Source organism: Mixophyes fleayi, chromosome 1 (assembly GCF_038048845.1).
Source record: "Mixophyes fleayi isolate aMixFle1 chromosome 1, aMixFle1.hap1, whole genome shotgun sequence".
NCBI classification, from domain to species: Eukaryota; Metazoa; Chordata; class Amphibia; order Anura; family Limnodynastidae; genus Mixophyes; species Mixophyes fleayi.
In genome coordinates, this window is record NC_134402.1 from 390,477,808 (window position 1) to 390,491,625 (window position 13,818).

Genomic DNA, 13,818 nt, shown 5'->3' on the forward strand with positions numbered 1-13,818 from the left:
TAAATATAGTATTCATACAGTATGTTTAGAACTGTCTTATTCAGGTTTTTTTTTCACAACCTTGTTTATTATCTCCAGAAAGAGTTATCTGCTTGACCATTATAAAATGGTTAATTTGTATTCGTTTCCCTAAATGACACTCATTATGTATTTACTACCAGGTGCTTCAATTGCATTCATCTTTTCTTGAGAAGCTCAGCAGTGGAGCTGTGAGATGTAGAGGAAGCTGGAATGCAGTATGAAAAGAAAATAAATAATACACCTAATTAGAGAAACATTCTCTCTGTTGACACTGTCTCGTTTCAATAAAGCTCTATTGAAAAATGAGAAAAAAAAAAAAAAAGTTTATTCTACCACTACCACTGTGCACTGCTCGAATCACTTCATTCCCGTCTCAGACTGACATGAAGGAGCGCGCGCGCGCATAGGTCGCGGGGTGTCGCGAAACCGTCGCGTGAGGGGCTGCTGTCTGGCGCGTGCGCTCCCCGCCCCCCTCCCCATACCCCCCTCGGAGTCCCGAGACCCCCTCAGCTGCCTACGGTGAGCGAGGTGGCCGGTGAGCAGGAGGCCCTCCGTGCGGTCAGCAGGCTGGCAGGAAGTGGCATACACCTCGGTACCCTCGCCGGGTGGTCTTGTGGGTCGGGATGTCTGCGGCTACCGGCTCTCTCGGGCTGATGACAGACAGCGGGGAGTCGGCGCTGTTGGTCACAAGTGCCCCAATGTTGTCACATGGTCCCGAGGCCTTTCCACCTCTGCCGTCGCTACCACTGTCCTTCGATGGCCTGGTTCTGGGCCCGGTGGAAGAAGCGGACTCCCTGGACGGACCGGAGTATGAAGAGGAGGAGGTGGAGATCCCCCTTAGTGCGCCCCCTACCAACCAGTGAGTATTTATACGTGCCAGGGCAACCACTGAGCTCCCCACTGTTTATCTGTCTGCTCCTGACTTTTCCCGGGGCACACCCACTCTCCAGGACTCAGACCCAGCCCTGTCTTCCCATGCTTTCCTACAGGCCTCTATCCACACACCAGACCCTTATACCGACTCACCCAGACCTGGGTAACTTGCTGCTTTCCTTATGTTGTGGAACAGCAAGTCCCAACCTGCCTATAGACGTCAGGGTATGCTGGGTATCATAGTCCCACAACAGCTGGAGAGCCGCAGGTTGACTACGTTTTGGACCAAATCAATGAAGGTCCCATGATCTGTCATTCTTGGCTGTCAGCATTGTGTTCCTATCTCTCCCCTATGGGGGTGCTTTCTTTTTTTCTTTATCTTTCAGTCTTTCATATCCACACCTGAGGAGAGAATGGCCATTGCAAAGATCCCATAGAATGATTTCCAATCCTTGTTCTATACCTAAAGCCTTTTTTTTCCCCCCCATGCACTGATCTTTGTCCAGGTTTGTTGCCCCTGTCTAAATATAGCTCCTTTCTCCCGTAGCGAAAGGAGCTATATTTATATTTATATCTAACTACAATATGTCCATATCCTCCTCCCTTTCTAGTGCAACCTTTATGTTGGTGCCATGACTTTTTTGCCCATGTTTGAACTACTACCAGTCCCATGTTTCTTGTTACAGAAACAATTTTTTTTGTACATATCCAGTGTCCTTAATTCCATCATCACATTCAGTCATGTACTTGCCTCTGTTGTCCATTCATCCTGTCATAACGGTTACCTCTAATTTTAATTCTCAATTCTTTTATGCTGCCTGAGATGAGCCTGTTTGTCTTTATAAGTTACCTTCAACATATCTTAGGATGCTCTCCACTGTTTTTTCTCTTGATATAATGTAGAACAGTAATAGACAACCTGTTACACTTCAGGGACAGGAAGAGGCAGCCTACTAGCCTTTAAAAGGGGCGCACACCACCCTTGGTCTCCTTGATAAGTTAAAATAAAACATTTACTCAAAGAAAGGCACACATGTTATCATTTTATTGTTAGATGTAAAGTGTTATAAGATATCACAAACAAAGCTGATGTAGTGTCTTGACAAAAATGTGTATTTTTTTTTACCAAAACAATACTATTTACAATGTACTAGCACTTTTGCACATTGCTTTTATGTGTGTGCAGCAGCTCTATAAGATTCATAGATTTTTATAGTAAAACAAATACATGATCTAATTTGTCTGCTGATTGTTTTCCTGGGTCTGAAAAATTATGCAAAGTTTACAAGCAAGTTAGTTGGGCAGCACGGTGGCGTAGTGCTTAGCACTTCGGGTTTCAGCACTGGGGTCATAAGTTCAATTCCCGACCATGGCCTTATCTGTGTGGAGTTTGTATGTTCTCCCTGTGTTTGCGTGGGTTTCCTCCGGGTGCTCCGGTTTCCTCCCACACTCCCAAAAACATACTGGTAGGTTAATTGGCTGCTAAGAAATTGACCCTAGTCTGTGTCTGTCTGTGTGAGTGTGTGTTAGGTAATTTAGACTGTAAGCCCCAATGGGGCAGGGACTGATGTGAGTTCTCTGTACAGCGCTGCGGAATTGGTGGCGCTATATAAATAATGATGATGAACTCTAGGTGGTAAATGTATTAAAGTGCGGATTTTGCAAGTCGCTGATATTTGGTGACTGCACGGGAAATTTAAAACGGCAATGGCTTCAAAAGCAAAACTTGCCTTTAAACCCATTGCCTGTTTTCCCTGCAAAGTTGCTGAATATTTTGGAATTGTAATATATTTACCCCTAGGAGTCCATTTTGTGTTCAATATTCGCTGCGGTACTCCTTTTTTTTTTTTTTTTCACTTTTGGATGCTGCAGCACTTGTTTTTATGAAGAGTATGTGGTGCAGACCACACTTACAAATATACATTACAGTATAAAATGTCTGATATAGTTGCCTGTACTTTGCACAAGCATTGGTGTAGTTGATTATCATTATCAGATATACAGCCCTGATCACAGCTGTGACTTAATTGGATTTTTCTTTAAGAATACACACATGCACGCTAATACATGGTGCTGTACATGGCGTTCTCATTGATTGCTATGTACATTAACAATATGGCCATCAGTGGGATCTAGAGTTGTCCCAGGTATCTCTGTACCAGGTATTGGCTTCCATAGTAATCAGCCATTTATAATTATCTACATTTTAAAGGATGCTGCTTACATGTATGTGCAGAAAGGGGTTGACAGTCTTATTTCTGTAATTACTTGTGGTTTTATTTAGATTATTTCAATTTCTATTTAAAGTTGTGTTCTAGTCTTCATTTTGAACTGGAAAATAAGAAACCTGGAGATTAGTACTTTACATTGTAGTACAGATATAATGCAACATGTCATTTAATCCTCCGCTTAACCATATTTCTGAAAATGTGTTTGGTGCTTAAATATTTTTACGTTAGTAATGGAAGCTTTCAAAGTGGATTTTGTAGATAAGCATATAATGGTGGTCACCTATTGCATCTTCTGTGCCATTAGTCTGGTGCAACAATAATCTACAAGATGGGTCTGATTTATAATGATAGAAATTACCGTTCTCCTTTCTGACTGGTGTGGAGCTTTACATGGCACCGAATTGCAAATAATTTGTGTAAAAACAAAAAAAATAACCCCCGAACAGCAACAAAAAAATCCTTAAATATTTGAGGCCCAAAAACAAGCATGAATGTGGCACCAGGCAGGTATTCGGATGCTTGTACACAGGAAAATGTGACACAAATATTGAAGCTGTGCAAAATTTCTGTAGTTCGTTCATATATATGCTAGGAACATGAGTAAAAATGCATACACATTAACATGAGCTGGTAAAAGCAAAAACACGTGAAATAGGACATACTGTGTTACAGAATCATAAACGTTAAGTTAAAATTTGTGTAGCAGCACCATTAACTTTACTTTGAATGAACTCTTGATGCATTTATTAATGTGCATTAAAATTGGAATGAATGGTTTCTGATGGGCTTGCTTCCACCACTGCTTTCTAAAATTGTAATGCTATGTTCAGTTTTAGAAAGCAGTATGTCAAATATGTTAATGTTTGGGACACCTGTACATTAAAATAAATGTTTAAAATGCATCACTGAAATATGTCTAAATCTCTCTTTTCATGCTTTTTTTTTTTTTTTTTTGTTACCCATTTTCGCAGTGCTTATTTGTGAACAAAAAATGAGTCTTGAGCAGAACAGTAAATGTTTACCTATTCTTATATGGACGAACTGCTGGTATAGTGGAATGCAAAACCCAAGGGAAGGCAATTGCTAGTATTTTTTTATTTCCCTTTAATTCTATAGTATATCTACCCTTACAGCGAAGAACACATTTTTATGCTGATGGTGAAAATGTTTCTCCCAGTCAGTGATGTCCCTTGTCATATTCACAGTCCTAGCATGAAAATCTTATCAGACAGATCTTTGTATTGAGCCGTGTCCTTTTATTAATATTTCATTACTAATCTGGAATATAGGGGCAGAACAGCGGCTAAGTGTGTGGGGTCATGAGTTTGATTCCCGAGCAGGGCCTTATCAGTGTGGATTTTGTATGTTTCTCCAGGTTCTCCGATTTCCTCCCACAATCCAAAAACATAGTAGTAGTTTAATTGGCTTCTTTGTGTGTTAGGAAATTTAGAATGTAAGCTGCATTAGGGCAGGGACTAATGTGAATGACAAATATTCTTTGTACAGCGCTGTGGAATAGAGCGCGCTGACACTATATAAATAAAAGGATTTGCACAAATTGGAAAGTAAAAGGAGAGATGACGTTTAATGTAGATAATTGTAAATTTGTTACACATAGGTTGTAGTTGTTATACTGTTTGCACTGTAAATTAGATACAGTTGGGAGAATTGAAGAAGGAAACTGATTTTGTAAAACTAATAAATAATAAAATAAACAGCCCTCCGTATCGGGCAACTAATGCGAATAACATTTTACGATGTAAAAAAGCTGGATATTGCGTGGGATGCAAAAAAACACTCCTGAATAAGTGGCTGGTCAGACCACACCTTAGATATGGGTACAGATTTTGGGCACCAGTCTACAAGAAGGGCATAGCAGGAATGAGACTGTTCAAAGCAGACAACCTATTTAATTAAGGGAAAATGAGTTACATTTATAAAAGACCAGACTAAAGACTCATTACAATGATTATTATTGCTATTGTATAAAAATGTTCCTTAGAGATCACTTAATGTGTATAAATATGGGTACATTTGGGTCCAATGCTGATTACTGTAGACTAACCTGATTTTGTTCCATTTATTTTAGCAACCATCTGCTATATTTAAGCCAGTTACCTGCTCATGTACATACTTTTCCCCTAGTTGTAGCTTTATCATCTTGTACATCAGACTGTTTGGGACAGTGTGAAATTATTTTGATAAATCCAAATATGTACAAATAACTTACAATTAATAATTATTTAAAAAGAATAATATGGAATTAATACCTTTCATACACTTTTGTTAAGTGTATATACATGATGGTAAGTGATAGTGGCTTTGTAAAAGGGGCGATTGCTAAAATAAAAGTGTTGTTCCCATACTAGGGAAAATAGTGCTGATGGAGGGGTGCTTAAAAATATTTAGGAATACATATATGGGATTTTATAGGCAATGTACAAATATGGGTCCCAGTCATGGTGATACTTGACTTTTTTTTTTCTTTAATAAACAAGACGATAAAAATAACAGCTATGGTAAATCAAATAGTTTTAAATGTTTATTTTTTTAACTGTCTTCTCAAAATTCTATTTTGCTCCTGCTATAAATTGTTGTTTTGTATCCGCTACAGAACTGTCTACAATTATTGATTTTCATGGTGACTCATTATCAAAAGACAATGCAAAATCCCTGATAGATGTGTAAAGATCTCATCCCTTATAAGGCATGCATTTGTCACATTCCTATTTAACCATTTAATTGTTTAACGTAAAACCAGAATACCTGGCAAGACTGGTTTACGTGAATGCAGATATACTATAGGTTCTGACAAAACGCAGCATTTTTGTACTTTCTCTGTATTTCCTTGCACATAGCAATAAACAGTAAAAACAATATCCACTGTGCTACCCTTCTACATTATTCATTCTTTAAATACTGCAGAGGGATCAATTCAGCATTTAGAGCCCACACTGTTTCATCTGCTGCTCCCCTTCCTCTGACCCTTACTTAGTGGGTGTAATCTGAAAGCCTGAGACCTAGCAGTTCGCTCCAGTGCAATCTGAACACTGCCCAATTCTTATAGTAGTCATCCTGATTGTTTGTTATTTATTAGTTATAGCTTCTAATGCCATTCCTAACATAAAAAATCCCTTTGTATGTTTATGGTAAATAGTCCATCACAGTTGATATACCTTTTGTCACCTGGAGAATTCTGCATAGGAAAAGCTTGATGGACAAATCTTTGTATTGACCTTAAACTTGTTTGTACATATTAATTGGGTCATTTTTATTTTTTATTTTTCTTCCAACATAGACCAACCTAATTTGTACATTTTTAAAGATATAATCCATCCATTCTGTATATATAGAGGGTAGTCTGTTCTTCAATGCTCTCAACTTAATGGGCATGGGCTATGCCTCAATTTCAAGGTGATGCCCGATCAATCAGTTCTACAATGATCCTGCTGCTTTTACATGTAAAATACTTTTAATGTGTGCCTCAAATATAGTAGCTCTTGATAAATGGATATTGTTTCTGTGTTGATCCAACCGATTTAATGAATGTATGCTTCGTTTCATTTTTAATGATTAAAATACTTTTTACCTTTATCGTTAATACCTACTTATTTAACTTTGAATACTTTATCTTCATTGGTTCCTCTTTATGCCTATAATGTTTGTTACCATGCCGTATGTAGCGGAAACAGAAAGTATTTAATTTATTAAAAAATTTACTGTGTTCAGTGCCTTCATTTTAGAGGATACTGTCCCAGTCTCTATGCTTTAATGTCTCTGAGCTGGTTCAAACTTGGTCGTTCTAAGATTCAGGGTTTTTCTAGCTCTTTTTCAGTGTTTGATGAAAACATAAATACTTACAGATGTCACACTGTTTGGTAAATGGGGCATACAGTTACTGTACAAATACGATTGCCTAGGCCTCCCAATTAATTTCTTTTGATTACCTAAAACTTGCTTTAATGGGTGGTTTGATCACACCCTATAAAAACTGTATAAAATAAAAGGTGTGGGTACTTAAACTGCTTAATGAATAAATGTAGTTTCTGCCTTTGTCTAGATTTTTTTTTTCCATTTATGTAATGTCTGTTACACTGTAAATACATTTTAATGCTAAGTCAACCTAATATAGCTACTCCCATTAATGTTTATAAATGTTCTGCGAAGAAAATGTGTTCTATACATTTTCATGTCAGTCATTTTAAGACATTAACTTACATATAACCTTTTTTAACAGTGCTTCTAAGTGTTCATGGAATTCAATATACTTCTTACGTTGGTGTACTGTGTAGGAAATGTGGCTTTTATATTGCTGCTAATAGGATGTGGTTTCTACCGCCAGAAGCTGTTCTATGTACGCTTCTCTGAACTTTGGGTAGTGGTTCAGGCTTTTAATGTACTATAGACGGATTCAGACTTTATTTTTTTTTTATATATAATAAATATGGTGAAGAGAGGAGTGTAAAGACATTTAGTATACATATAAATAAATATAAATATATATACAGATGTAATCTATCTTAAGGAGAATATTCCTGTTGAGTGGGGCCACAGCACTGGTGGCTGCATAGCGTAGTAGTTACGGAATTTAAAAAATGTGACACGCAAAACACCCCTGGAATTATTAATCCATTCCGTTTCAGGTTTTCCATGCCCTCATTTTGTCTTATTATACTAGCACACTATAATTGACCAATGTATAGTGCAGCATACTTTTTGACCATATGCAGCATTGTGGTTGGCTCTCTGTGATCCCCAATTGCTGATCAGAGTAAGTGGACTACCTGTTTAAAATCAATAGAGGAGAGGTAGCCAGTGTTCCTACCAATCACATTGCTGGCTGCTCTTTGGTCAGTGTTCCCTGCAGCTATTATATGATGTCACTGGGTTTTGCTATAGCTTTGCAAAAATTTTCAAAATTATGGAAGCAGCTAAGCCTTCTTTTTGCCATGCTTGAGAATAGCTGCTATCTTTTTTTCAACTTTGCTTTTAATTCTCTTTTTATGATTCAAAGCTAAAGAGGACAACAGTGATGGAGGCTCAAGTCAAATAGGACGTGTCATAGAGAAACATGTTTCTTGATCCAATATTCTAGAAACTTAGGGGCTTGTATATGACTCGCCCTTTGCCTTCTCTTTTATTTTTAAGCTGTATGAAACTAGTCACCCCCCCCCCATTGATTTAATGCTACAAAGGGAGGTCATACACTTAAACTGCTGTAATTGTCACAAGATTATTGCATGAATAAAGATGTCCATACATGGATATATCCTGTCTGTTGACTTGAGCATCCAGTTCTCTGACCAGTTTGGTCACCCAGTGTCCAAAACAAATATATATGGCTGAGCAACTTTATTGCATTGGGCCCATTTAGTGTGTTGGGCAATGATTACATACTATCAGGTCATGTTTGATATCTGAACCATTCCACTCAGTTGTTGTTGTTGTTAAGAGATGGCAGTTGTTTTGGTCCCAGATGTGACCAGTAATCTGAAATGACCAAATTTGCTGCATTTATGGGCAGTTTAAATCTTCATGGACTTCGGGAGGAGAGAAGTGTTTTTATTTGATAGATATGGAAGGGAAACAATTCGATATCTCTCCAGTCGAGTTAAATTCGGCAAACTACCTAGGTAAGTCCTGCAGTAGGCATAGTTTATATTTAATAGTAGCCTACATTTGATTAGAAACAAATCGGATACCAAAGTGCACTTGAGGGGGCTCTAATGACCTTCTTTATTGATTTTGAAAGCAGCAGTAAAGGTGCACTTATTTCTCACGTGGCTTCTTCATGTTGACTTATGTTTAGATGAATAAATAATGACACAATATATTGAGAGATTGTATGTATGATATACTGTATGTATAGAGAAGTATGTATTGTATTACACAAAGGACATGGATTTATAATGTATACCCTATTTGCAGATTAGTGATCATTTGTATAATTGAAAATAATGGAATTTAAAATGGCGAGTGAAGGTAGTACACACCTGAATCACCTAAACAGTAACTTCCTTTATTCCTTATAATACATGTTTCCGTTTGAAATAATATACCTCCTTACTGTGTCATTTATGCTGTGGTTATAATAGATTTTACCCAATTATCTCTTGAAGATATAAAGTAAATTAGTAGACTGAAGCTGGGTACACATTACAGAAAATTTCTAACAAAGAGATATCTTTAACGATTTTACCAACGACAAAGTCCCGATCAGCATGCCGAATCGTGCATACACACTTAAATGATATTGCACACTTTACCTTCAGATCTGCCTACTTCATCTCTCATCTGCTGAAAAGATTGTATCTTTGTAAACTCTATGGAGACCTGCCTACACTGCAGGTCATAACTGCATGCACACTTCAGAATTTGCCTGACATTGTTTATAGAGATTTTTATTCCAGTTATAAAATCAACTGAAATGATATGAAGTGCTTTGGTATGATAAAACATGATAGTGGGAGTGTACATACTACTGCAATATTGGACCTAACATTTATAGTGAGATTGGCACGCTAATCGGGTGAAAAACCTGTATTGGGAGACAGAGCACAGCTGTTGGGCTGAATTGCAGGATCAGTTCTTGTTTTGCAACCATTAAAATAGTTGTTTGTTTACATTGAATGATGTTCTGCTTTTTGGTTTATTGCGAGTACAAAGTTGAAAGACCACGAGGTCTGAATTAATGCAGAAAGGTGATTTAAGAAGACATGCACATTTTGGAAGAGGATGGCACAATATCTAAGACTTGTGATACTTTTTATACTAACACATTTTAGTAAATGTAATGCTTTAAATATATACATATTATGTATTTAATTCAGGAAACACAATAAGAAAACAGTTTTGCAAATCTTAAATACCCATAGCTTGTAAGCTTACAAGCAGTACCTTCTCACCTCTTTCTCTGTATTTCCCAGTATTGTTTATTACTGCGTTTGTCCTCAATTGTAAAGCACTACGAAAGTTACTGGCGCTACATAAATAAATGATGATGAAAATGTCTTTGAAACAAATGATGGGTAATATCTCCATTTATCTGTCACTTGATCCATTTCTGTAAAGTAAATTGGGCAGTAATTTTTTGTACTGATATCTCCAATCGAAAAATATTATTCAAAAAGTGATTTTAATTTTGTATTTTTTAGAGATTAAAAAATTTAAACAAATTTTAGACATAAGAACAAGAGATCTTTGAAGTATCTCTATCAATTGACTCCAAAAGGCCTATTTAATTAGTCGCGAGGTTCTGTAACCTTGTGGCTGTGTTTACACGTGGTGATGTAGGTAAGAGATCAGATTATATTTAAAAAATTGAGCGAAGTTTTCCTTACCATAATTGCCAGTGATATGCACAGATATATAGCTGCAATGTTAATATGGAGGTTGTTAATAAATCTGCTCCAAAGAGAGAGAATTCTCTTCTGGATCAGCTGTTAATGCTTATTTTAAAGCATTGTTTAAGGCATATGGTATTTTTCTTTGAATATGGTGGTTTCCCCCCCTCTTCTTTTAATATTTGCTTGTGTGGTGATACAATCATTGCAGCTCAGATTTTCTATCTTACTTAAAACATTTGAACTTCTACGTAGCTTATATCCTGTTTTTTCTAAAATGTGTACAGTGAGGGGTTTCCTGAGGATATTGAGTTCATGCTTTTCTTTCTCTTAATTGCTGAATACTGCCCAAATGAACCACTATCACCGAAGTTAGTGTTTCTTAATCCCATTGTTCCGCTTAGTTTTTTGTTTTTTTTTGTTATGAAATGACTGGATAGTCAAACTATCTTGTATTGTGACTTAAGGTTATATGGTAGAGAAGAGGCTGGTGCATATTTTAGCAACATTTCAAGTTTGAAAGGTCTTTTCTGGTTATCTTTACTTGACTCATACTGCTCTTGTCCTTCAGAGATAAAAATCTCTTTTTTCCAACTATCTTCTTGGCTGTCCTAAGAATCATACAGTTGTGGCCAAACATATTGACACCCTTGCACTTTTTTCAAGTAACACAATTGCTTCTAAACATAAGTTGAAATGAACAGTATTTAGTCTCAGTTCTTTCTATGTTAATATTGCACAATATTTTATTTGTTGATTCTGAATATTGATATGCTTTATAAATCAGAAAATGAAATAAAAAGGCATTGACAAAATGAACATGCTAAACCTATTTGGTAAGTCTATGTTCAAAATAACTGCACCTCTCTACAGGCAGTTCGGTCCACTCATCTTGTTCACACTGTTCTATTTCTCCCAGATTTGAAGGCTGCTTTCTCTCAACTGCTGTTTTCATTTCTTTCCACGTGTGTACTATGGGATTTAGATCTGGACTTAATGCTGGCCACTTCAGAACAGTCAAATGTTTTGTCTTGAACCATTCTTTGATGCTCTTGGAAGTGTGTTTGGGGTCATTGTCATGTTGGGAAAATCTGTGACCTTCAATAGAGACCCAGCTCTCTGACACTTAAACATTGACCTCTAAAGTTGCCTGGTATTCTCCATGCACACATTAAAGGCACCAAGTGTCAAATGAAGCAAAACTCCAAAACCTCATTGAACTTCCTCTGTTTGGCTGTATTGAAGGTGTTCTTTTCTTTGAAAGCTTCAATTGGTTTTCTGTAAATATAGGGATTACATACTTTACCAAAAATCTGTAATGTGGTCTCTTCTGTTCAAAGGACACTCCCTGAAGGAATCTTGCTTGTTCAGATGTGTTTTGCTATACTCCAGTTGGGCTTTCTTATATCTCTCTACCATATAACGTCCTTTCATAGAGTTTGGTGTCGGATGGTGTAAGTTGAAACTGTCATAACTTGTGTCAGATGGAATCTGTTTGACTGTTGATTGAGGTGCTTTCTCCACCATTACAACCCTGTGCTGCAATCTTCGATCAAGTTTTGTCAATTTGGCTACAGTGCTATTGGCCTTAAGCTTTCTAATAACATTACGGAAACTTCAAGGTCTATGGATATTAACTTGTAGGCTTGAGGTTGTCCATCCTTTTTTATAATCTTCTGTGTGACCTTGTCAGACAATTATGTGTCTTTCTTTTCTCCATGCTCATTGCAGTACAAGCAGTGACACAGAGTAGAACAAGTCATTTTACTCCATTCTAGATCATTATTTACGTATTACAGGCACCTGCTACTCCACAATGGTTAATTTAATTACAAAGTGGCATGTGGGGCATTATCTGCTTGAAATCTAATGATTTCTAGCTACTTCTAAAAGGTGCCAATCATTTTGTCTGGCCCTTAACGATCTCCGTGCGGAATAAGCTGCTTTTTGTGTTCTATTCCACTGCAAATCATCAACAATTGTGCATTATTAGAGAAAACTGCAAGGGTTCCAATATTTCTAGCCACAACTGTATGCTTTATCCACAACTACATATTTGTATGTTATTCAGTCTGTACATAGCGAAAAATGTTTTTTCCCTGTATGTGGTTTTCTATATGAGTAAGCGACGTATCTAAAAATACTTGAAACTGTATGTGTTATTTTAGTGTTTTAGAATTCAATACTCAAGTATTGAAAGTATGAAGAGACACACAAATTTGACCCGTAATACATAACGCATCTAATTCTGAAACCGTTAAATTGCTAAATTTGTTTTAATGGCAGAAAAGGATGGACAGATCTATTCAGTTTACCATTATAGTATGCCTATTAGAGCTTTGGAATTTAAATGGGTAATTTATGTAAAGGCATTACCTATTGTTAAGAGACTATGATAATTTCTGTTTATATTGGCTTATGTTGAACAGCTAAGACATGCTTTCTATCGAATGTCTTCCCTGTCACCTTTATTGGCACTCCATGACATGCGGTGCACAGTCATCGATTTATTGCCAATTTGTCAATGACCACTAGAGGTTCAAACATTCAAGATTATGATTTGCTTAATTTCTAAATGCTTCTCTTTCCAAAACCAAATGGTCCATATAAAGCTAATGTGTTTTGTTGTAGTGCATTTTTGGAAAATAGCAATAGAGCTTTCCCAAACCATGAAGTATTATGTATTTGTCAGTGCTTCGTTTAATCCACTCTAACTTATTTATGCATGGTGGGGCTTTCATATAGTCCAGAACATTACTTTATGCTGCTTCTGGCACTAGGAACTGTAGCTTTCTCCTTTTTCAGCACTTAAATATATCGACAAAATATAGACAAAAATAGCTAGTTAGACTTTCAGGTGTGAATATTAAGTTTCTTTTAAATTCTGGAATGTTGGGACAAACCCGTAGACAATGAAAGGGATCAAATTGTGAAAAGTCCTCTGTAAAATCTCCTATGAAGTAATATGTATGTCTTTAATCATCTTTAATGGCTTGTATCTGGTTTTGTTAATGGTTCTCTTGTAAAGGGAAAGGGTTGTGGTGAGTCTTTGAGAAAGATCAGATTGTTTCTGGGAATTATCATGCGTTTCATATTCATTAAGACTTTTTTCTTTAATCCCCATAAATCGAATTTGATGACATACCTTAGATTTGTGCGAAACATTTACATTGCTCCAGAATTGTGTCGTCCCCTCCCCCCAGATAACTCAAGTTTTGAATGTATTTTTAGTGTGTTACTTCTATGTTTTTGGTTCAGAAATCTGCAGTGTGAACTCATGCAAGTCATGCATGTGACTTGCATGAGTTGAGTTCACACTGCGGATTTCTGCATGAATAATTGTACGCCTA

The 13,818-nt window shown here is 36.8% G+C and overlaps 1 protein-coding gene across 3 annotated transcripts in view; it reads left to right on the forward strand.

Annotated features, from left to right (window-relative positions):
• Window positions 1-379: 379 nt before the first annotated feature.
• RASA1 (RAS p21 protein activator 1) overlaps window positions 380-13,818 on the forward strand; it is an 87,716-nt gene continuing 74,277 nt past the window's right edge. For 2 of the 3 annotated variants that reach the window (XM_075180571.1, XM_075180581.1), the window contains exon 1: window positions 380-880. In XM_075180571.1, the coding sequence (XP_075036672.1) occupies window positions 645-880 (236 nt within the window). In that variant the 5' untranslated portion in view covers window positions 380-644. The remainder of the gene's footprint in view (window positions 881-13,818) is intronic. The other variant, XM_075180587.1, reaches the window with a different exon arrangement.